The sequence below is a fragment of the Malaclemys terrapin genome, chromosome 5 (genome assembly GCF_027887155.1).
Source record: "Malaclemys terrapin pileata isolate rMalTer1 chromosome 5, rMalTer1.hap1, whole genome shotgun sequence".
NCBI lineage: Eukaryota > Metazoa > Chordata > Testudines > Emydidae > Malaclemys > Malaclemys terrapin.
Window position 1 is genome coordinate 2,665,207 of NC_071509.1, and position 24,062 is coordinate 2,689,268.

The 24,062-nt window shown below is 52.1% G+C and overlaps 1 protein-coding gene across 2 annotated transcripts in view; it reads left to right on the top strand.

Annotated features, from left to right (window-relative positions):
* ADISSP (adipose secreted signaling protein) overlaps positions 1–24,062 on the top strand; it is a 161,262-nt gene that overhangs the window by 25,433 nt on the left and 111,767 nt on the right. Inside the window, exon 2 of one of the 2 annotated variants that reach the window (XM_054029817.1) lies at positions 11,461–11,557. In XM_054029817.1, the coding sequence (XP_053885792.1) occupies positions 11,539–11,557 (19 nt within the window). In that variant the 5' untranslated portion in view covers positions 11,461–11,538. Of the gene's footprint in view, positions 1–11,339; positions 11,558–24,062 lie in introns of those variants that run through there. The other variant, XM_054029816.1, reaches the window with a different exon arrangement.

Here is a 24,062-nt window from a genome sequence, read left to right on the forward strand (position 1 = left end):
CGAAAACCAAGTATTTGTATTCAGCTGTTGGAACAAAGCTTTAGGGAAAAGGATTTTAAAATGACAAACAGCCTATTGCATTTAGTCTCATCTAATCTTCCACTTTAGTACGAGCTGCGCGAGCCAGGCTTTCCTCTGCAGTTAGAGGAATGGAACAGATGCCACTCACGATGTCCTAGCACGCCCATGGCTGTCTGACTCTGTCTGGTTCTCCAGTCTGCCCTAGTCGTGGGGCAGAGTCTGATATCCAGTCTGACCCCTAGACTGAGTAGCTCTTCCACTGGATGGTACTGAAACACCGTGCTAATTACAGAGCGCCCCCCACCACTTCTGTAATAGCCGCCCACTCTTGCTAAAAACGACACAATTGCGGATGGGTGTCCCATTGGAGTAGAAAGCAGTGACCTGGCTTTTGTCTATTTTCTTAGTGCTTGTTTTGTGGATGCTGGATAGACCAATCTCTGAACAGAGTTGGTTACAACAGGGTAACCTCTTTTTCTGACATCTTCTAATGCCCAGCTCCCGGGAAGTGATTCTGTCTCAAGCAACTGTTTAATTAGATTAAGGTCAAGGTCAAGACCAAACCCTCCTCCCGTTTGCAACAGCTCCCCCCAAAACAGAGAATGCATTTTAAAAATAACCTAGCAACAATGTAGGTTTTCATCCGAGACTGAATGTGGCTTGCAGACGTAAAGACGACTGTGTAAGCCGGTGTGTTACGATGCCACTTGCTGCCTGGAGCAGCTCAGCTTCTGGTCCCAGTCAGGAGGTGTTCGGCAGGAGGAAGAGCAGGTCTGTTGGTTAGTGTGCTCGGGGGCTTGGAGGGGCTGGGTTCCCATTCCGGCCGCGGACTAGGACAAGTCACTTCACCCCTCGGTGCTGCAGTTCCCCCTCTGTGAAGTCGGGTTAATAGCCCTGCCTGGGCCCACAAAAGGAGTGTGAGGATGAGCCATTAACAGGGCCTGACCAAATTCACAGCCCTGAAAACATGTCATAGACTGTGAAATCAGGTCTCCTGCGGGGAGGGGAGAGGCAGGACTTGCTCTTCCCCTGCACAGCCGCTCTGGGGAGGAGTGGGGGAATCAGACCCACCTCTGGGGTACTTGCCGGGGCTGGGCGGCAGCCCTGGAGCTTCCTGGTGGTGGAGGTGGGTCCATGGGCGGCGTGTGAGCCACCCATTGTGGGAGGCTAGACCCTGGCCCCACCCCTTTTTCCTGAGGGCTCCCCTCCCCCACTGGAGCTCTGAGCCCCTCCCTCCTCCCAGCGGCTGCCAGCCCTGCTACCCCAGTCCTGGGCCACCCTGCCAGAGTGCCCCCAGCCCAGAGCGCCGGGTGCTGTGGCCCCAGCCCTGGAGCGCTGCGGCCCCACTGCTGGGAGTCCTGAGCACACAGGGAGGATGGTCCCAGCCCCCCCCCCCCCACCCGAGTGCCAGGCAGTGTGGACCCAGCGCTGGGTGGCCCCAGCTGCCCCAAGTCCTGGCTGCAGGCCGGCCACCCTAACCCCCACCCCAGCATGCTTCCCAGAAGAGGAGCAGCCTGCCTGGGCTGGGGCAATGGGGGAAGTGGCAAGCAGGAGGGGGCCTTGGGGCAGAGCGTGGGGGGGGGGCAGTTTGGGGAGGCTTAGCCTTCCACAGCCTATGATATATGCTGCCCATGGGTGGGTCTGATCTCCTCCCAGTGCTGCTGGGAGCATCCTGCAGTCAGGACAGGTACCTGGATGTGGGTCTGATCTCTTCTCCCCCTCCCTCCCCCCTGGAGAACGGCCATGCAGGGGAAGAGCAAGTCCTGTCCCTCCCCAGCCTGGCTGGGAATAGCAGCAAGGAGCCCCTGACTGGAGTCCTCCCAGCATCAAGGGGGGAGATCTGACCCCCTCCGGGAAGCTCCAGTGGGCAGGGCAGAAGTGAGGGTGGCAATCCCGCAAGCCCCTGACAACAGCTTTGCGACACCTCCCCATGATTCTCTCTTGGGTTGGGACCCCCTCTGGTTACAACTCCCTGAAATTTCAGATATAAACACCTGAAAACGTGCAATTGACTAATTTTCAAATCCTATGGCCATGAAATTGACCAGAATGGACCCTGAATTTGGTAGGGCCCGAGCCATTATTATCTGAGCCATACAGCCGTGGCCATGATCCCATGAGGCACTTTAGCTTGTGGGCAGACTCTGAAGACAAGGGGACTCCTCGTGCTTTGTTAGGCATGTATTTAGGTGCCTTGCAGATGGGGCCCATATCAAGGATCAAGATTTCCTGTCCCTCTTGCTCAGAGCTCCTCTGGCTTGTTTCAGAATCGGGTTAAACGCTGCCCTTCGTGGGCTGCTCTGTGAAAGCAACTGGGCCTTCACTCTCTGCTCACCCTATGCCGACTGCCTCTCCGTCCTCCCCGCTTGGTGCAAGAGCCTTCTGTTTTGCAGCCCCTGCTACCGAAGACACCACCACCATCTGGCTCCAGCAATTCTCTCTCTCTCTCTCTCTCGCATTTCAGTTCCCCAGGGAAATCCTCTCTTCCCTTTGCCACTTGATTTCTCTTCCTCCTGCTTTGGTGTAATTGCAGCCTATAGGTAACCGTATTTTAGCTTTACTTCTGTGAGCTATTTAATCCTGCTCTTCAATCAGCCAAGTGCTTTATGATTTATTTGCAGGGGGGGCTACGCAGCATGTAGGTACTGCAGTGAGGGGGAGCTATAGGAGAAAGCAAAGCTAGGTACACCCAAGGCAGCGATTAGATTCCTGCGAAGACGGCCTGTCTCCCTGCCAGTGCAGAATCGTTCCCTCTTGTACAGCTCCAGCTGTGTTCGGCCAGTCGGATTTTAAATGACCCGGGTGGTGGAGATTCCACCGCTTCCCTTTGCAAATTGCTCCATCTTGCTGCTGTGATGCTTGTCTTTAAATTCATTCCATTATCCCTCCTTGTTCCTCCCCCGCCTCCCATGATCTCGTGTTATTAGTACCCCTGCATCCTCCAGCAGAGCGGGGGTAGACTGACGGGAAGCAGAAAATAATGGCTCTTCAGTGACACTTTCCATACAACGTGGCATCTCTTTCTCAATAACCTGCCTGGGGGGAAGCACCTCTGTTTTTTTTTTTTTTTTTTTTTTTTCCCCCAGGCTCATAAAAAATACTTGATCCGTTTGGTTTTAGGAAGACATCTGCCATGATAAATGACTCTCAATATCCTGACTTAGCCAGCATCACTATTGCTTCTCACTCTCCCGTTGTTGACCTCCGGAGCGCAGCCGCTTTATTTCATAAGGCCTGATCCATTGGGTTTTACTGATGGACCTTTCAGTGGAGTAGAACGCTTTCTCCTGACTCCCAGTCCAGTGTCTTATCCACTAGCATTAACAGAGGCACCATGCAGCTGTGTGACTTCCAGAGTTTTATTAGAGTAGAAACCCTGCTCCAGCGGGGTGTGACTGCAACTTTCCCACAGCACTTCTCGCCCGTCTGTCTCTGCAGGATGGGCGGGAGCCTTAAACTTCTGCCTGGCCTGCCCCAAGGGACTGAACACTGGGGGTGGAATTCACTGTGCAGGGCTTGAAAGTGCCTGTATCGGGGGTGGTATTTTGAGGCCTCAGCTGTGCAAAGGCAAGGGGTGGTCATTGCACTATCAGGAACATGGATATTGAATCATAAGGCAATGGTGAATTTACCAGTGACTCAGTCGGACTAGAACCTGATCCTTAGTCCTGTGTGCTAGCCAATAAGCCGCAGCTGCTTCCACTAGATTTTTTGTTTTTAATGGGAGCTGTGAGGTTTTAGGTTGTGGCTGTGATGAACGGCTATAGAGCTGAACTATCATTCAGGACTCCTGGCTTCTGTGTCCAGCTTGGCCACCTGTGACTTGCTGACGTTCCCGGTGGAGGTTCCATGTCCGATGCCTTGTCGGAGGGCAGGATACTGGGCTAGGTGGACTGTCGGGGTGACCCGGGCTGCCCCAGGCTGGCCGTTCTTCTGTTTTTTGGTAACATCAGTGGGATTTGGCGCTCTGTTTTTTCAGGTCACCTTTCAGAGTCCCATTATCTCCTGCATAATTGGGTTTAATTGAGAAACTGGTCTCCCACGTGGTGTTAACATAGAGCCCGGGATTAATGAGAAAGTGCTGTAGTTTGGGGGTGGGGTGGAAACAGGCTCCTAGCGGGGAACATGCACGGCACACTGTATGTGCTTTAGGAACGTGTTGCCGTGGGTTTGATTTGTGAGCTCAGCTGTAGGACGTATTTGAAAGTCCATAAGACGTCTCAACAGCCTCTAGTAAATGTGGATGGGAAGAAGTGTGAAAAGGAGACAGAGGCTGAATTACTCTCCCGACTGATTTGATTCAAGGCCTATTTAGCGAGCATGATTTCAACAAACATGATTTCAACAAACAAACAAGCCAGAACTGGTGTGTCAGATATTCGGCGTAACTGGCTGACCAAATAATAATAATAACTGCGCACTCAAATTCGGCCTGGCTGCCCATCTGTTGTCACGTGCGACACTGCCTGCTATGCTCCAGGTCAGAATGCCTGGAGCAGGGCGCTGGGTCCAGCGCTGTAGCTCGCTCTGCAGACCCTCCAACCTGCTCCCCTGATAGGGTTGCCAACTTTCTAATCACACACAACTGACCACCCCAATCCGGCCCCACTCGCTCCATCCCCCTTCCTCTGTCACTCTCTCTCCCCCCCCACACTCACTTTCACTGGGCTGGGGCAGCTGGTTGGGGTGCGGGAGGGGGTTCCGACCCGGGGCAGGGGTTTGGGCTGCGGGCTCCAGCCGGGCGGCGCTTACATCAGGCGGCTCCTGGTCAGCGGCGCAGCAGGGCTAAGGCAGGCTCCCTGCCTGCCCTAGCTCCACGCGGCCCCCAGAAGCGGCCGGCATGTCCGGCTCCTAGGTGCAGGGGTGGTCAGGCGGCTCTGTGCAGTGTGCGCTGCCCTTGTCCGCAGGGGCCGCCCCCCCAGCTCCCATTAGCCATGGGACGGGGGCAGTGCGCAGAGCTTCCCTGATTGCCCCTAGGGATTGTGCTCGCTGCTTCCGGGAGCCGCGTGAAGCTAGAGCAGGGAGCCTGCCTTAGCCCTGCTGGGCTGCTGACTGGACTTTTAACGGCATGGTCAGCAGTGCTGACCGGAGTCGCCAGGTTCCCTTTTCAATCGGGCATGCCAGTCGAAAACCAGATGCCTGGCAGCCCTACCTCCTGGGAGTAGGATAAACCAAAATAACATGAAATTTCCCCCAAAAGAAAACCATTTATATCTTAAAAAGAATAATTTTCCAGGGCTCTGGGTATGGATCTCTTATTCAGGCTGCTGCTATATTTGCTGCATTATTACAAAGCGTTGGTGTTCATCTTTGATGGCAAAAGGATTCCCACTATGCCATAAATGCAGACTGATGCCTGAGCCTCTGATGGGTAATGGCTCTGATTTGCGTTACTCATTCACTAGTGCAAAATGAACTGGCGGGAGGGGGGAAGAGACCCGGGCCTCGATGGGGAGAGCACAAAGATCTCTACTCCATGCGTGCCAGTAATTGCAGTGTTGGGGCGTAAGAGAAATGGGTTGGAGAACAATAAAGCACAGTAATCTAGTGCCGTTGTATGAACCCCTGTTTGCCGCCCTCTGGGGTGCTGTGTTCAGTTCGGGACGCCCGGTCTCCAGAAGGACAGGGCAGGAATAGGAGGCGGTTCAGAGGTGGGTGATGGAAGCTTTCCTCCCATGCCCCTCATCGTTTTCATGTGAAGAGAGAGTCCCAATCGTTTTGCTATCATGCAAAGAGACGCCCTGATAAATGTGGTGTACTTTATATGAAGCTTCTAATTATAAAGCGATAATTAATGATTAATAAATATTATATCCGCATGTTAGACATGAGTAGCATGTGCTAAAGATGGTTCTAACGATATAAGTGGAAGATGTTCGAGATATCAGCCATGCTTATAAACTGTGTGGGTGAGGGTCTCTCGCCTGTTTATGCAAGGTCAGACTAGATGAACATAATGGTCCCTTCTGGACTTTGCATTTTTGAGTCTATATCGATCTGTTGGGCTCCATAACAATTGATTCATCAGTTATGAAAAGATCTACTAATCAGGTATTAACTATTTATAGTAAGTTTCCATTTATAAAGTGTGACAGATAAAGGGATCCAGAGGGATATGTGGCATATGGGGGAAGCTGGACACTTTTCTTTAGCTTGTCTTATAATTCAAGAAGATGAGGAGGACAGTTGATGGTGAAAGGGAGCAAATTTTACAGCTGATCAAAGGAAACACGTGACAGATGATGCATGATAGTCCAGTGGAACTCCTTGCCACCGGACATCCTGGAGGCCGAGAGCTCAGCAGGGTTCAAAGAAGGATGTGACCTTTCTATGATGACAAAGTCCGGAGTTAAAACAGAAAGAAACATAAACCCACACATTTTGGAAGAGTCATAAATGCTTCTGCCTCAGGCCATAAACCTACCTCTAGCTTAGGGTGACCAGGTAGCAGGACAGGGGGTGAGGGGTAATAGGAGCCTATATAAGAACCCCCCCCCCAAATTGGGACTGTCCCTATAAAATTGGGACACCTGGTCACCCTACTCTAGCTATTGAGATTTAAGAAACAACATCCCTTCTAGCAGCATTTCTCAACCGGGGATCCATGGCCCCCTTGTGGCCCACAAGCCCTTTCAGAGGGGCTGCGTAGCGCAGCGGCTGGCTCGGAGTCCCAGCGCTGAAGCTGGGAGCAGCGCAGGGCTAAAGGAGGCGGCCGCCCTGCAGCCTGGAGCGGCGCAGGACTGAAGCTGGCAAACCTCCCCACTCCTGCCAGGAGCAGCGGGGGGGCTGAAGCCGGGAGCCCCAGCACCCTCCCCCCGCCCGCCGAAGCTGGGAGCAGCACTGGGAGCCCCCTCCACCCACACACAACCCCTAGCGACCCCCTTCCTGCACCCTGAACCACCCCCCTGCCTGCACACATCCCCTAGCTACCCCCTCCCTGCACCCTGAGTGGTTTTCAGACTCTTTGACCGGAGTCCCCCTTTTGAGTTATATTTTTGGTTGCGTTCCCCCACAGTCCAGACAGGCGAGCAGCCTCCTGAGTGAGTCAGGGGCTGGAGGTGACGCTCCCTCCCTGGGCCCCGCTGTGTGGAGCTGGCTTGAGTCCTGCCAGCTCTTGCCCCCCAATTAGAAGTAAAACTATGCCTGTGCCCCAGGGTCCCCCCTGGCCCGGAGCCCCAAGTTTCTCCCCCCTCTGCCAGACCTTAGCATTTTTATAGCATGTTGAGGCCTCAGCAAGAAAAAGGTTGTGACCCCCTGGTCCAGACAGATGCGTTTTGGTGCATTGGTAGCAGACCCCGCTGGAGGCTATGAAGAATTTTTAGGAAAGCGAATTAAAACTTTATTTCTATGCTGAATCTTTGTGCCAGCCCTAAGCCTGGTACCAGTCCTGGGGCATTCAGCATGTAAATTTGTGTTTCATTTAAAACCCAGCTAAGCTTTGTTACTTACCTCCCAGAACTGAGCTCTGTTTCCTTACAGGTTTGAGTTTCTCTAGCTGACGGAGTCTGTGTGTTTTGCTGGATCTACGGTGCTGTTGGAAAATGGTTTTATTAAGAGGCAGGACTGGATCTGTTCGTTCGTTTCCTTGCAGTATGTGGATAACACGGAGATATGTGATGTCACTCTCTGTTATAATCCGATCTAGGCCAAGCTATATTGCACCTGGTGAATTAATTCACCTTTCCTGAGATTTGAAGCTGGATGACTTTTAGAAAGTTGGAACTGGAATCCGAAGAACTTGCGAGCTCTAAAATTTTTGGTGGGTTAAAAACTGTCCCAGTTAAAATCCGATTGCAGCAAACTTCCTCTGCAAAGTGCTTTACTCTGAACAGTGACTCAGTAAAACGGACATCACGGGGCTCTGTGTCTTGAGTCTCAATTTCTATATAAGAAGTGCTCAGTTTACAACTAAAATAGTATATTTTTTTCTAACTGCCAGCCCTGCCAACTTGGGCTGGGATCAGAGAATCAAGCTGGGTTTCTTCCTTCTAGAGCAGTGGTCCAGAAACTTTTTACCTCATGCCTCCCCTTACCCATGTTCGCGTGTCCCCCCCTTCCATGGAGCCAGGAGCGGGGCCATGGCTCCAAGAGGGGGGGATGTGGTCAGGGTTAAGGGGGCTGAGGCTGGAGCCACAGCTGGGGGTGGGGGCAGGAGCGGACCCCCAGGTGCGGGACCGGTGGCCGGGACCCCTGGAGCCCAGGCTCCAGTTGTGCTCCCCAAATGTTACTCTCTGCCCCCCTAGGGGGCAGACTCTACAGATTGAAGACTGCTGTTCTAGTGCACCATGAGCAGTACCAAGGTTCTGCAGAGCCACCCTTCAGTAGGCTCGCAAAGACGTAATGGATTGTCCCTGTAACTGGAGATGAGTGAACAATTGGGTAGCGGCGTGGGAAGGAATAGAATCTAGTTCCTTCTCCTGTGGTGGTGCTGGCTTTGGGGGCTAGCAGGAGCACACAGCATTGGAGTAGTCAGACGATATTGTGAGCACAGCCAGGGAACATATGCATGGAGGAGAAAAGGTGCCTTTGACAAAGGTTGCTTAGTGTAAGAAAGCTGGTGGGTCCCTCTGTTACAGCCCTCCCTTTGTCTCCTCCCTCCAATAAAGAATTCCAGTCTTTTCAAGCTCTCTCCATGTGGAAGTATTTCTAAGTTTCATTGTTCTGTTTCTCGTCTTTGACCCTTTATTTCTGCTCTGTTCTTTCTGTTGTGGACTAGCCATTTGATTTATACTCTGCTAGAGTATAATGGTCAGGATTTTCTTTCCTGATTGCCAAAGGAAATCCAGGGTTCTCTTTAAAAATAGGCACTATATTAGCAGTGTGCCAGTCTTCAGAAACATTTGCTGTCTGAGTCGCAGTTGCCATATAAGGTGGTCTGAGTTTGCAAGTCATTTTTTTTCCCTGTTGGCCAGCCCTCCCAACTCCCTCTGGGATCAGAGGGTCAAGCTGGGTATTTTTCTTCTCCTGCATCATCACCAGTTATGAAGGTTTTGCAGATCAGCGCTCCAGTGGGATTGTATAGAGCTAACTTTTGCCGTTTCTTGTTTGAAAAAGGGACCTTATCAGTGATGTGTGCTGACAGCCCTTGGCAAGGATCGGTGCTTGGGTCTGCTGTCCGGGTTCATCAGCCAGTTCGCTGTGCAGAAGAACTGCTGGCTGGTGCCGTGGAGATTGTGGTGGAGTGAAAGGCTTGTTTTGCCCTCTTTACAGCAGTGGCATTGTCCTGGAGGTGGTGGTTGTGCTTCTGGCAGAGGGATTCAGGTGGTTGGTTTTATTTCTAACATCACTGGTGTCTAACGTTCTCCCTCTGTGCTTCATCTGCCGTAGCTAAAGGCAATATTCTTGGTCGGTGTGGTGGTGGGGGGAGTGGATGGCTTGGGGCCAAGGTGTCAGTGGTGGGGGATGTCAGTCAGGAGATTGTACTGTTACCTAGCCAAGGTACCCATGAGTTAGTGTGTCTGGGTGGCTTGTTCTCCTTGGATGAGTTGAAAGTCTTAGGGAGGTTTGGGGACGGGTCATCTAGGGTTGCTTGCTACCCCTCTGATCTCTGCCTGGATGAGGCGTTGGTCAGACCAAGAGAGTGGTATGTTGGTGGCATCTCCAATGTCCAGTTCTAGGCTGAAGATAGAATCCGGGATGTGTCCAGCTGCATGTGTAGGTCCAGAGGCTGCCGGGGAGAATCTCCTGGTTTCCATGAGGCCAGGTACCACCGCGTCATTGAGATTGTCTATTTGACAACTTGAGGACTGAGGGCCTCAGTACCGTGCGGGGCAGCAGCTCTGTAAACTCCTCGGCTTCCCATCTGGAGCTCTGGATACCACTAGGAGTCCCAGGTTCCCTTGTCCTTCGTCTGGCAGATCATATAGATGCACTCCAGTGTCTTTGTTTCTGTGATGGGGCCTCTCCTGCATTGTGAGGCTGGAGGGGACCAGGACAGCGGCTCCACCTCCTCTCCTTACGTCTGGGCATTCTGGGGTCTGTCGTGGCTGTTGTGGGAATAAGGGCAGGGCTAGAGGTGGCTTTGACCCATGTCTCGTGATGCAGGCAGGGCCAGGCGCTTCATCCCAAGTGAGAGCGTGGATGGTGCCGCAGCATCAACGAGAAAAGAGTGGGGGAGACGGGCGATTTGACGAGAACTGAGGCAAAGCCCTATTTTTAATCTCTGACGTGTCTGCAAACAACGTTCAGTAGAAGTGTGCGCTGGTATCTGGTACAAACTGTTCTGTGTTGAGACTCTGGAGAAATGTTGTAGTGTTTAAAAAAAAGTGTTAATGAAACTCTAGCAACTGGTTCTGGCTGGGCGGGGGGAATGCATTAAGGATATTTCTCAGGGAAAAAACCCAAGTGTTAGGTAAAGGCTCTGTTTTACACCATTTCTGGGAGCTACATCCGTGGAGGGATACACATCTGCTGTTTGAAATCTGGCTCTGGATAATCACTCTCTTCTGCTTCTTTTAGAATAGAAAAATATTTACATAGCGTCGTTTTAGCTGACAACTCAGTGCTTTGAAAGTCAAGGTTGTCTGGGCCCTCCCCCATTGTACAGATGGGGAAACCGAGGCACAGCAGCTTTTTGCTCAGGGTCACACGGCAAGCCAGTGGCTGGGAGTAGGTCTTCTGTCTCCCAGTTGCCTGCTCCACTAAACCACGCTGCTGCCCTTTCCTTTAAAAGGAGATTGGTTTCCTTATGAAACGCTTCTACCTTTATGTGGCCTGGCATGTTTCCTGTGTGTAATGCAGTAACACCTGGGGGGCTCAGCTAAGAGCAGGGCCGCATTATGGAGGGAGGCAGCTCCTACCCCCAAAATTGAAGTAGACGAGACAAAGGGCGGGAGAAGGGAAATGGGTTATGGGGATCTGAGGCCCAGAGGTTAAGTGACTCGCTCGGGGTGAGCTGGGGACTGAGCCGTGTTGTGCTGAGTGCCCGACCAAGCCCAGCGTCTGTCACCCAAGCGGCTGAAGGCGACCGCTTGAGAGCCGAAGTCGGTTCCAGGGTATTTATTTGAGTGCTCCTTTGTTCCCAAGAAGCCAGGGGATCTTTTAATTCATAGAAGCTGCAGGGAGGCTGCTCTCACCATCCACTTCCCCGCTGAGCACCGCTTAGCCTGCTTTAACCTTTGGGGTTGTCCTGCCTCGGCGGTCCTGCGGCCAGACAGAGGCAGGACTGTGCTTGAGCGTATGCTCCAGGACCAAGTTCCAGCTGGAGGATTGGCTTTTACAGGGGATGTTCTGCTCCTGCTTCCACTTGTCGCACCGCAGCCTTAGCGTGGTTTTCTGAGTGTCTTACTCCTGTCAGACGCTAGGACCCAGAAGAAGCCTTTTCGGGCGCTGCTCGGATGCAGTGCTTCAATACAAAACCTTCCTGCAGGCAGTGATCGGATGATAGGTTGATTCTTCCCCCTGCTAACCTGTCCAATTCTGTCCCCTTCCCTTCCCCAGCTCGTGTTCGAAGAGGTCGCTGTGTGGAGGATGGCCTTCTGCCCATTCGTCTGAAGTTTTAACACGCTTGTGGGATAGATGGCTGCAGCTAATAAGGGTAAGTGACCATGCTGTGGGGGCTCTCTGATCTGCGTAAGCAGGGACCGAGCTCCTGCTCTCTTGCAAGTTGAATTGTATTTCTCTGCTACTAGCAGAAACCAGGCTAAGACAGGGTGGTAAATTTGAAATTCAAAATAGTTTAGCCCTTGAAGTCAAATCTTGTCTCTGATTTTGAAAGTTGAACTTCCCTTCGCTTTAGATTTTAGAACTTGAACATGTTTTAATCCCGCATTTTGGGGAGGCGGGTGCTGGCACTTTCCCCAACCCGTCGCAGTTACCTGGCGAGTCTGATCTAGAACCATTTCTTCAAGCTGCTGTTGCGAGATGAGTCACCTTCATCGACGCCCCGTAACTTTGTTTGCACACCCACCTGGGCATCTGTAGCTTCGATCCGGAGCTTTGACAAGCGAAGCCAGGATAGGGAGGGGGAATCCAATGACATTTTGTGGCTTTGCTGCAACTTGAGTGACTGCCTGCGCATTCAGTCTGCAGCGGGGATGGGTCTTGCTGCGGTACTTAGCCAGATGCAGTCCAGGGGCTTGCCAGAGTACTGGCAATGCCTCCCTTAGTCAGGGAGAGGGGCTGGGTCAATAGGTGAGAGGTGTGTGATGGGGGAGAGACAGGCTGCCTTTTCTCATTGCCGGTGGGGTTTGGCTGCCGGCTGGTGTATTTTCAGTCCATGATCCCAGCTGTCTGATAATGGCTTTCCTGTGCCTAGCTCAGTGCCGAGTCTGGTCAGTGCAATTCACAGTCAGTTTGATTTTGTTCGTGCTTGGGAAGGAAACTGGTGCTATGTGCCCTGGGGGCACCATGTCTCAGGACTGACAAAGAGAGAAGAGGCTATCTGTGTGTCTCCTTGCTTGTTTTATTTTTAAAGTGCCCAGCGCTGCGTTTCTCTCCTCTCAGTCTGGGAGTGAACTTGGACACTATTGAATACCTCTATTGGCTGCTGGGGGCTGCTTGTTTCCCCCGAAGGGATTTTACCCAGGAACATGGGAGCTCTTCCCTCCTGCGCTGAAAATCTGCCAGTGCAGCTGGCTCCAGTTCTGCTCTCCATAAGCTGCTGATCGGCAGCCAAGCGGGGGATCCTGGGGCCAGTGCTGTGGGCTCGCCCTCCTTGCTGTGGCTATGGGGTTGGGATGCCCGAGCCCCTGCCCTCCTCCTCGGGCTGGCTGCTCAGTCTGCAGCTGCCCTTGTTAGCGCCACGGCACTTGAGGCTTTGCGAGGGGCGAGATAGAGGGGAGACTCTTAGTCTGCTGTGGCCACTGAATGTTGAGACCCCCCAGGCTTCCTAGGCTGAAGGACAAACCTGCACCTTCCACCGCTGGTAACTATGAACATCCAAGCACTGCCATCCTGCTCCGCTGGGAGAGGGGCGTTTAAATGGGGGGCAGGGTCCCACCTTTGCCCCATGGCAGCCCCTCTGTTGGTGCTCTGCCGAGCTGGCACTCTGCAGGCCGTGGGGATCGTAGCTGGATCCCGCTGTGCCGCTCTCCTGGGCCAGCAGTTGCCTCCCAGTGGGACCTGTGGAATCTAGGAGGCTGTGTCACTAGGGAAGCACTGAGCCTGCGTTCATGTGCCCTGACTCGCCGTGGCTGGGTGGGTCTCGTCCCCGACACCTAGTGGGGCCTTGTGGATGGGGAGAGGTGCCAATGCAGCCTTGTGTCCGAATGAGCTGCAGGGAACTCGGGGGGTTTCCCTGCCCCCCCGGAGATGACGGGCTGGTAGTTACTAGCCCCCTGTTTGTTCTGCTGCTTGCTGTCCCTCTCACAACACCCTGTCCCGGCCACCCCCTTTCCAGGGCAGAGGAACCATCTGGGGTTCCCTTGCGCTGCATTTCAGCCCCGCTCAGCCAGGCCGGGGGCAGCCTCTGCCCTGAACCTAGGGCCTGGGCGTGGCTGTGCAAGGCACTGGTCATAGAATCTCAGGGTTGGAAGGGACCTCAGGAGGTATCTAGTCCAACCCTCTGCTCAAAGCAGGACCAATCTGACAGATTTTTACCCCAGTTCCCTAAATGGCCCCCTTAAGGATTGAACTCACAACCCTAGGTTTAGTAGGTCAATGCGCAAGCCACTGGGCTGGGCCCTCTGGCGATTGACTACGGTGACCCTGCTGGGGCCAGGGTAGGTGAAATCACTCATGGTGTTGGCCAACTTCTCCCCTTCCATGGCAGATCCTAGAGTAAGACGCCTTCCCCCCAGCCCACCCAAAGGGATGTGAGAGAAACGCACCGCTAGATAATCTCTCTAATCCGGAGTGAGCAGCTTTCTTGCTGACTCACGTTCCTGCATTGCGAGGTCCCCGCCTCTAGTCCCTTTGCATGCAGGTCAGGCGTGCCCTGGCGCTCACACCTGGCCGGGCTGCTGTTGTGGCTACGCAAGCTGATTTTTATTTCAAGTTCCTCAGCGTAGCCTAATGGCTTTGCGAGGAGCTGGAACTTGGCAGCCAAGTGCTGTCTGTGTTGCCGTCATGCCAGGAGGACGCTGCTGTGATTGGGGCCCTGTTGCACTAGGCACTGCTGCACACACACAGTACGAGTGTGAACTCCCTCGGGCCAGAGCTGTCTCAATAGGCAACGCAGAGCCGCATCCTCCTCTTGCAGAGGCAGCATTGAGCTCAGAGCTGAAGTGACCTGCTCAAGGTTACCCAGAAAGTCTGGCAGAACCAGGAACAGGACCAGGTCTCCGGAGTCCCAGCCCAGAGCCTTATGCAATAGGGAACCCTTCCTTGCAGTCTGACTGCTGGGTTTGTTCTAGTGTAGCACTACCAGCATGCCTGGTGCTTTCTGGACATTGAGAGCAAGGTCCCTGCCACCTAATGTAAATATTATCTCTGAGTTTGATTCCTCCTTTTATCTCCAAAGATCCCAAGCACTTTACCTTCTGGGATCACTTCCCGCCACTGAAATGCAGTCACCTCGGGTGCTGGACTCCGGAGGTGTTTAACAGCACCCAGCCTGCAGGACAAAGAGAGGACTAGCTGTAGTTGAAGCTGTACAGTGAATCTAGTCACTGCGACTAAAAACACCTTGCTGTTGTGAAAGTGCCGGGGGGTTTTAAGAACCACAAATGGTCTGGGCCTCTGGTCGACATTTCCTCTGGAAGACTGTCCCGTCAGGATTCCCTGGCACCGCGCTGGGGCACTGGTTATGCTGTCTCGGAATGCCTCATAACAGATATCCACTGCTGCACCGTGGGTTTTCCTAGGCAGTCGCCCATCTAATATCCACGAGCCCTGACCCAGCCTGCTTAGCTGCCGAGTCCTGCTGAGTTTGCAGCACGAGGTGGCGTGGGTAACTTCTGGGGTGAGCCCACAAAAAGGAAAGGTGATGGGAGGCTGTGAGAGTCCCTGGATAGATCCATCCCAGCCTGCCGCAGCTTGAATCTGTTGAGGGGCTGTAGCAGACGCATCAGTTCCTCCACAGCCAACGCATCTCCTTGGGAGCGTGGCATCCGTACGCGGGCTCCAGGGCCGTCTCTGGGGACGTCCGCTACAGCCGAGTGTCTAGAACCAGCTTCTGGAGCCCAGTGATCGTGGGTTGGCTTTGTGTTTCTGATCAGCGCTGCCACTGACCGCCCGCTCTCAGCCCCCCTCTATCTGCCCCTCTGCGGCTGGGTCTTGGAATGAAGGACTGCAGAGGGGCTGGGATGGATGGCCTAGTGGAGAGGGCATTAGCCTAGGACCCGGGTTCAAATCCTTGCTGCACCTCGGACTCCCTGTGTGACCTTAGGCTTGCCCCAGAGTGTTTCTCTGCCTAAGTTTCCCATCTGTACAATGGGGATAATAGGCCTGCCTCACAGGGAGGTTATGAGGATAAATCCATTAGGGGCTGAGGCTCAGATCCTACAACAACGGGTGTAAGTGGACGAGAGTGTCAGACCTGCCACCTCTCCCCCTTTCCCTTTCGTTCTCACCATCTGCCAGTTGAGCAGTGTCTGGTGGCCCCCCCCACCCCCGCCCCATCCTTTGGCTTCAGCATCCTTGTTTGGTGCTCGCAAAGCAGCCAGGGAGCAGAGGCAACGGGTGACTGTTCCCCTCAGCCCTGGGAAGGCTGGGGGGGCCCGTTTCAAGGGCTGGAGTACTAATTCCATTAATTCTCAAGTGCTGTATGAATCCTGCAGTGGAGGGAGGGGCACCCGATGCTGGGTGCAGACTTGTGCATCTTGAAGCCTTTATTTTGAATGCAAATAGAAGCAGTTTCTTTGCCAAGTGATTTTGGAGGAACAATGCTGGGTTAATTATTCTCACATTTTTGTAGTTGAAAGACCTTGTGCTTCGAAGGTTTTCTTTAAGAATGTAACAATCTGCTCTGGCATCTCTGCCAGCTGGGAGCTTTTGGGATGGCTGCTGTATGGTGCTGGGGCGGGGGCACAAACCTGCCACTCGACCCTACGCAGAGCCCCAGACCTGGTGGAAGTGGAGGGTTTCTCTCTGCCTCGAGGGGGATCTGTGCGCCGGGAGTGCTGGACTAGAGGAGGCCATGAGTACTAGATCTTCTGCTGTATGTAACCACTGCCACCATCCTGTGTGGAGCAGGAACACGGGGATTGCTGCAATCTCAGGGACCCCCCTCTGCATCTTGCCCCAGGCTTGGATACTAGGGCTCAGTTCCCGGAGAGAGGTTTTAACCAGTGTCTCTCCCCACATCCATCCCATCGTCTTTGTGCACCAGGGCATCGCCTCGTTCCTGGGGCGAGGAGCGTGATGGGCCGTCACAGTGTGGTGTGCCCTGCCTCTCTTTGCTCCGGGGGCAGAGGAGGCATTTCCCATAGCCCAGGTGTGTTTCGTGCCCTGCGACTCACAGTAGGAGAGGAGCTGGCACTGCAGCGCTGGCCCTCTGCTCTGTAGTTGGTGCTGTAGAGGATCATTTTGGGAGAGAGGAAGAACTCGCCAGGCAGAGGAGTTGGCTTTGTGGACAGAGGGCTGTGGAGGAATGCTGCTAGCTGCTCATAATCAGCTGCATGGTTCAGCATTTTAGAGCGGTCACCAAGTGTAACAGCGTCGGGGTGGGGCTGGGCAGCTCTCAGCCAAATAATCGCACCAGCAAACCCCCCCCCCCCTCCTCCCGCCAAATCTGGGCGTGGAAGGGTTAGAAACCGCAGCTGGCCAAGCGTTCCCTTCTCCAGGAACGCAGCTCACAAAGGAGGACAGAGCCCTGCAGCTCAGCCCCTTTCACGGGGCCTCCCACCCCCCCGGGCCACGCGTCTTGGCAAGCAGGATGTGAACAGGCAGAAAGAATTCCGAGAAGAACTCCCCAGGAACCCGGTCAGCCGCACGGTCCTTTGTGACTTCAGCCAAAGCATCTGGCTCCCGTGCCAGACGAAGATGCTTGGCTGGAAGGGCCCCCTGTTCTGAGCTGATCCGGGGAGTGCAATGTTCCGATGGCCTAGTAACACGTGTCTAATCAGCTGGTCTCACATGCTTGCAAGCCGTGTGCTGTCTTCCCATAAGGTTTATCTTGTACGTGGCCCAATGGCCTGAGAGATGAGGCCCCCGTAAAGCCAGGTGCTATGTGGGTCCAGGTGCAAACAGAATCCTCCTGGGACTGTATCCTGCTAATGTTCTCGATCCACCCCCAGCGTTGAAACGGGGAAAGATGGTGCAGCAGGCAGGAGGAAGAGGACTGAGTGGCCAACGTGGTGAAATGATGGTGCTGGATAAGTTATGTATGTGGGTGTCCACCTCTGAAATCCAAAGCAGCATCGCACTGGGTCAGGTTGTGAATGAAACCCCACTTGTCAGGGGTCGGCACCAAGGCGGGGTGGCTGGTTTAATTTCTTCCAGAGAGGTGGGAATGGTCCGGCAGGGAGGATGCTAGGGGCTGGGGCTGACTAGCCTGAAGGTAGGAGCGCTTGGGGAGCCCCGGCTGGGAAGGAGGAGGGTTAGGCAGGGGTCTGGCTTTACAAACTCCAGGCAAGGGCAGAACTTCTGACTTTATACAGAGTGTATCTGCGTGTGGGCAGCCTTTGCTGGGCACCGTTGATGCCACTTTACGCCTTCACACCAGGCAGCCAGCCGTGCCGACATCAGCTGCGCTGCAGACTGGGAGGCTGTTTCTGGAAAACCAGAAGCAGTCAAGGGCCCAGTATTTGCTAAGGGCCCAGTCCTGGACACAGACTTCCCATTGAAGGCAGGGAGTCCCCAGCACGCAGAAGAGCTGCAGTAGGGGGCCCACACTGCGTGCCCTTAATTCCCGGAGGCAAAGCTTGCAGTCCTGCCTTCTGCTGTAGCAGTTCAGAAGCCTGTCTGTGCTCTCTGGAGAACCTGAGGACTCCAGCGACTGTCCGTTCCTGAATGGCCTTCAGGCACAACCCTAATAAACATAATGAGCTGTCATGCAGTTGCTTTAGGCACATGTGGTATCTGTAGCCCTGGGCATTATTTTTACTCTGAGCACGGCACTTCTTGCTCCGGGGGCCTGGGCAATAGGATTTTTCCATAGCAAAATCTGTGGCTTTGGGCCCTTTGCAAGCCCTGCGAGCCTGGGCTCTGTCTGTCGTCAAACCTCTTTCACGCATGGGCCTGTCAGTGTCACAGGGGTGTGGTCCACAGGCAGGTGCGAGAAGGAATGTGAAGGACTTCCAGTCCCAGTAGTGAGTTTGCCCATTAGCTGGAGGATAAAGTGTCACTGGTGAAACCTCAGGACACGTGAGTGACCGTGGAACTGATGGGATCTGGAGGTGGTTCAAATACGTTGCCATCTCCTCGAAGACTTGAGGTGCTGGAAGACGAGCCAAGCGGCTCTTCCTGGTAGTTGAGATGCCTGGATTGAGCGTTGTGGCAGCTGATGGAGCCCAGCTGTCGGGGAGCTTCCGGGTGACGCTGCGGAATTGCAAGGATGCTGGTGCAGGTAGACAGTTGAAGGCAGCCCCATGTGCTGTCCTAGTTCTCTAGTAAGGTGACGCGGCAGATGGAGCAGCGTTAGGAGTGAGCGCGGTCTGTCTGATACTTACCCACCCTTTCTCTGTGGAGAAACCGGTTTGGGGAGCCTGGCATCAAACCAAAGGCAGGGTGCTCCAAGATCCTCGAGAATGGAACCCGGGAGCGTCTGCTGCATGTGGTTAAAACTCGGGTCTAGCTCCAGCAAACCCCAGGCTTCCTTGAGCGCCCCCCCCCCCCCCCCCCATATATCCCTCAGGAGCCTCAGGGCCAAGCTAATTTGCCAGCCCCTTTGTGAGTCCAAATGGCTAGAACCCTAACTTCTCAATAACCTTCCTTTTTTAATAAACCCTACAGATTGTCCCTGCCCCCCACCAGCACGTCTAAGTTTATCCCTTAGCTTTCTGCAGAGACTGAGGGCTAAATTGAGAGGTGAATCTACGTCGATACGACTTGCACCTTTTCTTCTCTACTCCTTGGCCCGTGCACTATGCCCGCTGAGACCACCGTGACAAGACAGACGCCCCTCTCTCCGTTCTCCCCTTGTCCTTCCGCCGCCGTCCCATTTGTCTGTTCAGCTGCTGCTTTGCAGCTCAATCGTAGATGCAAGCTCTCTGGGGCATGGAGGCTTAGGGCACGTGTGTACCAGGAGGTCCTGATAGGGTGGCCGCTCACGCAGTCGCAGAATGCTGGACATTCCGGTCCTGCCGGGAACGGTGTGAGCCTGCCCCTGCTGGCGTGACCTTGGACGCACGGTGAGTGCGAGGTCATGCCACACAGAGGACACCGCTTTTAAGAGCACACCCCTTACCCGCCTTCCTATCCTTGCTCCATGTCTCCTTCTGCCTCCAGCCAACTGCTCCCTGCATTGCAGGCCTGGCCGCTCGCTACAAAGCCTGTTGCTCGTTGGCTGCTGCCGCTTTTGGGTATTGCCCCAAAACACCCTATTGGGCGTACTCCCAAATTCTGCATCACCTCACACCCATTGGCCAGGGCTCCTGCAAAGCACCACCCCCTAGGTATTTCCATTGGTCAGTGTTCCTGCTCCACCCAGCTGTTTGGAAGAGCCCATTGGCCCAGACACCGCCTCCAGTGTTCTCTGTGGCCAGCTTCTGTGCTGTTACCCATCTGTAACGATGCTGCCCTTGGTGAGACACTTTTAAGAGTGTCAATTCAGGACAAATTGCTTAGAGCAGGGCAGTTACGGTCCAAGGCTGGGGTTTCTCCACTTCTAAGGCACCAAACCAGCCAGTCAGAGAGGACTTTGGTTTTACCCCAGTGGCTAACCATAAGTTATACAAGCAATTCCCTTAGACACTCCAGTTTCCCCAGTATCACCACCAGTGCCACTCATTATGGGGATAAATGCTTATGAAAACTAATACCCCAGTAAAAGAAAAAAAGTTCTCCAGATCCCAAAGGACCAAGCCCCAGACCCAGGTCAATACACAAGTCAGATCTTACCCACAAATCACGCTGTTGCCAATCCTTTAGAATCTAAAATCTAATGGTTTATTCATAAAAAAAGAAATATAGATGAGAGCTAGAATTGGTTAAATAGAATTACATACAGTAATAGCAAAGTTCTTGGTTCAGGCTTGTAGCAGTGATGGAATAAACTGCAGGTTCAAATCAAGTCTCTGGAAGATCCCCAGCTGGGGATGGGTCATTCTGTCCTTTGTTCAGAGCTTCAGTGTCTAGCAAGGTTCCTCCAGAAGTAAGAAGCAGGATTGAAGACAAAATGGAGGCGTTTTCACGCCTTTAATATTCTCTGCCCGTGGAAGGACACCCCTTTGTTCATCTTACTGCTGTGATTTTCCACAGTAAGGACTCTGGAGTCACATGGGCAAGTCACATGTCCATGCATGACTCAGTTTGCAGGCTGACGCCATTGCTTACGTGTTAGTTTGAACGTTCCCAGGAAAGCTCAGATGTGGATTGGCGTCTCCCAAAGTTCATTGTCACTTAAGTGTTTCTTTATTGGGCACTTACTGAGACTAGTTCTTTCTCAAGAAGATGACCAAATGCTTTACTGAGGCTACTTGTATCTCAGATGTATTTGATTCCAAGTACATAGCCCATATTCTTAACTTCAAATACAAAAATGATGCACACATACAGCTAGCATAATTATAACCAGCAAATCATAACCTCTTCATAGACACCTCACACGACAACCTTTGTACAATATTTGCTGCAAATATATAACAGTGGTTGTAACAGTGATCTATACAGTCACAGTTTAGGTCAATAATGTCACACCCCCAATGCAAAATTGATGCAGGAAGGGATGACACAAACATCACTGACTGCATCCCAAGGGCTCCCCATCCTTGGTTCTGTCTTACTACAGCTAGTATTGGTGTATAACAGAAATGGTTTATTCAAGTCGTGTTCAATAACACGATTGAATCTTTTTACAAACTTAAGGTAAAACTTGGTTAGAACAATAGTGGATTGGATCTGCTCTTGGAACACGGTTCCTGTATGCCTCATGTGATCTTGCCAAGAGCTAAAGGACATAGCTTTATCCATCCAAGCTCTGGCAAAGGTTTGGAATCCAATTAATATCAAGACAATGTAGATATTAATGTTATCCATAGTACAGGAATCTTGGCATTTAGCTGTGAAAGCAATACGCTAGTGTGTCTCTGTTTTCCCCTTTTATACAGCACTTTAGGCTTGGAATGTCTTTTTTCCTGTGAAAAGTTCCAAGATGGTTTACAGGCACTTTGACCTGGTCTGCACTGTGGGGGGGGGGGGGGGGGGGGGGGGGATTGATCTAAGATACGCAACTTCAGCTACGAGAATAGCATAGCTGAAGTTGACATATCTTAGATCAACGTAGATTGACTTACTTTGCATCCTCGCGGTGCGGGATTGACGGCCGCCGCTCCCCCGTCGACTCCGCTTCCACCTCTCGCCCTGGTGGAGTTCCGGAGTCGATGGGGATCGATTTATTGCATCTAGACGAGACATGATACATTGATCCCAGATAGATCGATCACTACCTGCCGATCCGGCGGGTAGTGTAGACATACCCTAACGGAAGAAGTTACACTACTTCAGTTGCATCTGAAGAAGTGAGGTTTTTACCTCTGAAAGCTTATGCCCAAATAAATCTGTTAGTCTTTAAGGTGCCACCAGACTCCTTGTTGTTTTTGTACATACCCTAACTGTGAACCATCCGTATTACAAGGCCTTTTAACATAAAGTGTGTTCTTATGTATCACTCTTAGCATGATTAAGGGATTTTCCAAAAGATTAGGCACATAGTATATTTTTACAGTTTTTGGTAATAACAACACATTAGTTACCAAAATTACCATTAGCAATAGCAACAAATCCATTGCAAGTGTCCATCTACACTCGTTTTTGTTATGCCATACCTTTGGCTTGATGCCATTGGAGTTTGGGCCTTTTAGGGTTACTCCGTGACTTCCCTTTGCAAAATTAAGTTCTTTTTTTTCCCCTTGTCCTGTAGGATCAAACCCTGATTTCTCTTGCTTAACAGAATTCACTGGCTGATTGGGTGGGTAGCTCTTTGCTAAGAGCTATTAGCAAGTCTTTCTTCTCCCTAAAAAAAAGAACAGGAGTACTTGTGGCACCTTAGAGACTAACAAATTTATTTGAGCATATATATTTGTTAGTTTCTAAGGTGCCACAAGTACTCCTGTTCTTTTTGCGGATACAGACTAACACGGCTGCTACTCTGAAACCTTTCTTCTGCCTATCAGCCAGGTAATTTGCATCAACACAGACAGAAGCCTGTTCACCAGTTTTCAGATCCTTAACTGCTACCAATTCCAAGGCTGGACTCTGTCTTAAAGAGATACCACACAAACCCAAAGAGTCTGAGGGTGAGAGTTTGCTTGCTCTCCCCTGCATCCTCAAGCATTTAGCCATAAAACTGTTCTGTTCTGAAACACCAGTAACCAAATCTGTCCTCAGACCCTGAAGCACAGACTGCTCACTCAGAGAATTAGCATGGAGACATTCCTGTTCCAACACCATTGTCTTCCCAACAAGCTGGCCAAACACAGCCACTTGGTTATAGGGCTGTTCAAATTCCTTGACAATTTTCATTTCATCTGAGACCTTTTCTAAGCAATCCACACTGGATCTTTCAAAAGGAAAGTCAGTGGATCCATTCACAACAGAAAATTTCTGGCTGTTAGGAACTGAAACTTTCTTGATTAAGTCAAGGGGGGGGGATAGCTCAGTGGTTTGAGCATTGGCCTGGTAAACCCGGGGTTGTGAATTCAATCCTTGAGGGGGCCGTTTAGGGAACTGGGGTAAAAATCTGTCAGGGACAGTACTTGGTCCTGCTGTGAAGGCAGGGGACTGGACTTGATGACCTTTCAACGTCCCTTCCAGTTCTAGGAGATAGGTATAGCTCCCTATTAAAAAAAAAAAAAAAAGAATTACTTCCATACCCTTCAATTGTAGCTAGCTGCTTGCACAGATTACCACGAGGATTCCTTTCTCTAGGAGCTTCTTTAAACAACAATTCACCCCTCACAGAAATTCTGCCCTTACCCTCTTCACCTAGGGCTTGCTCCAAGGGAACACTTTTCTTTGCTGGGTCTCCCTTACATTCTGGATTACCTTTGGCCCATCAGGCGGATTCCTACACAATCCCCTTTCAGGCAAACTGCTAGATTTCATAGTTAAAAGGTTAGAAACATTCTCCTTCCCTTTGCCACACAAGTTCAGGAATCTTTTCCTTCTTGCTACAAGTTTCCACACCGTCAGTGGGTAACACAATTAAATTATCTTTCTGCTCTCCTTGCGTCCTAGCTAGGATATCACCCTGATCAGACAGAGTTGCTACATCCTTTTCCCGCCACACACTAGCAACAGGCAAAATACAAGCACCAGAATTGTCTGGTCTCTGGGATTTTGCTAAGACACTAACTGGATGCAACCTAGTTACAGTGCCATTCTCCCCAGCAGACACAAACTTAGGACCATTCCCTTCCTGGGCTTTAGTTGAATTCAGAACCAACTCTGAGACAGCTGCACTACCCTTAACCCTCACAGGCTGAAAGGCACCTTCTGTCTGCTCCATAGAGACAGAACTGGAGACATCTTCTCCTTTACCAGACACACAGCTTGGGATTTCATTTCCCTTGTCCCAGCGCACAGGGCTCTTCACAGACAACTGATTGGAGGCTGGGGTAGCTCCCTCCATAGGCAAGTCAATACCCCTGAGGGACACAGGCACATTTCCTTCACCGTTACAGATCTCCACACAGGTAAGGTATAGGGACACTCATCTTCCACTCTCCCTGCCTTCCCAAACTGCTGACTAGACAAAGCCATCAGCACACAAGGCTGCCTAAGCTCATTTAAACTTTCCTTGCCTTCCTCAGCTCGGGCTTTAACCTGACCATCCACTTTCATTTGCTTCTGAGAAACATTTTCCTGACCAATGAGATCTTTCTGTGCTTGATCTAATTCCAGATTCACGTCTGAGGCATTAGACAGACATTCAGACACTTCATTCACAGACAAACCGCTATTCCCCCCTAGATTATAGCACAATGGGTTAAACACAGAAAACGGCTCATAGCAAGACAACAGAGCAACACAGTTTATAAACTGGACTTCCACAAGGATAC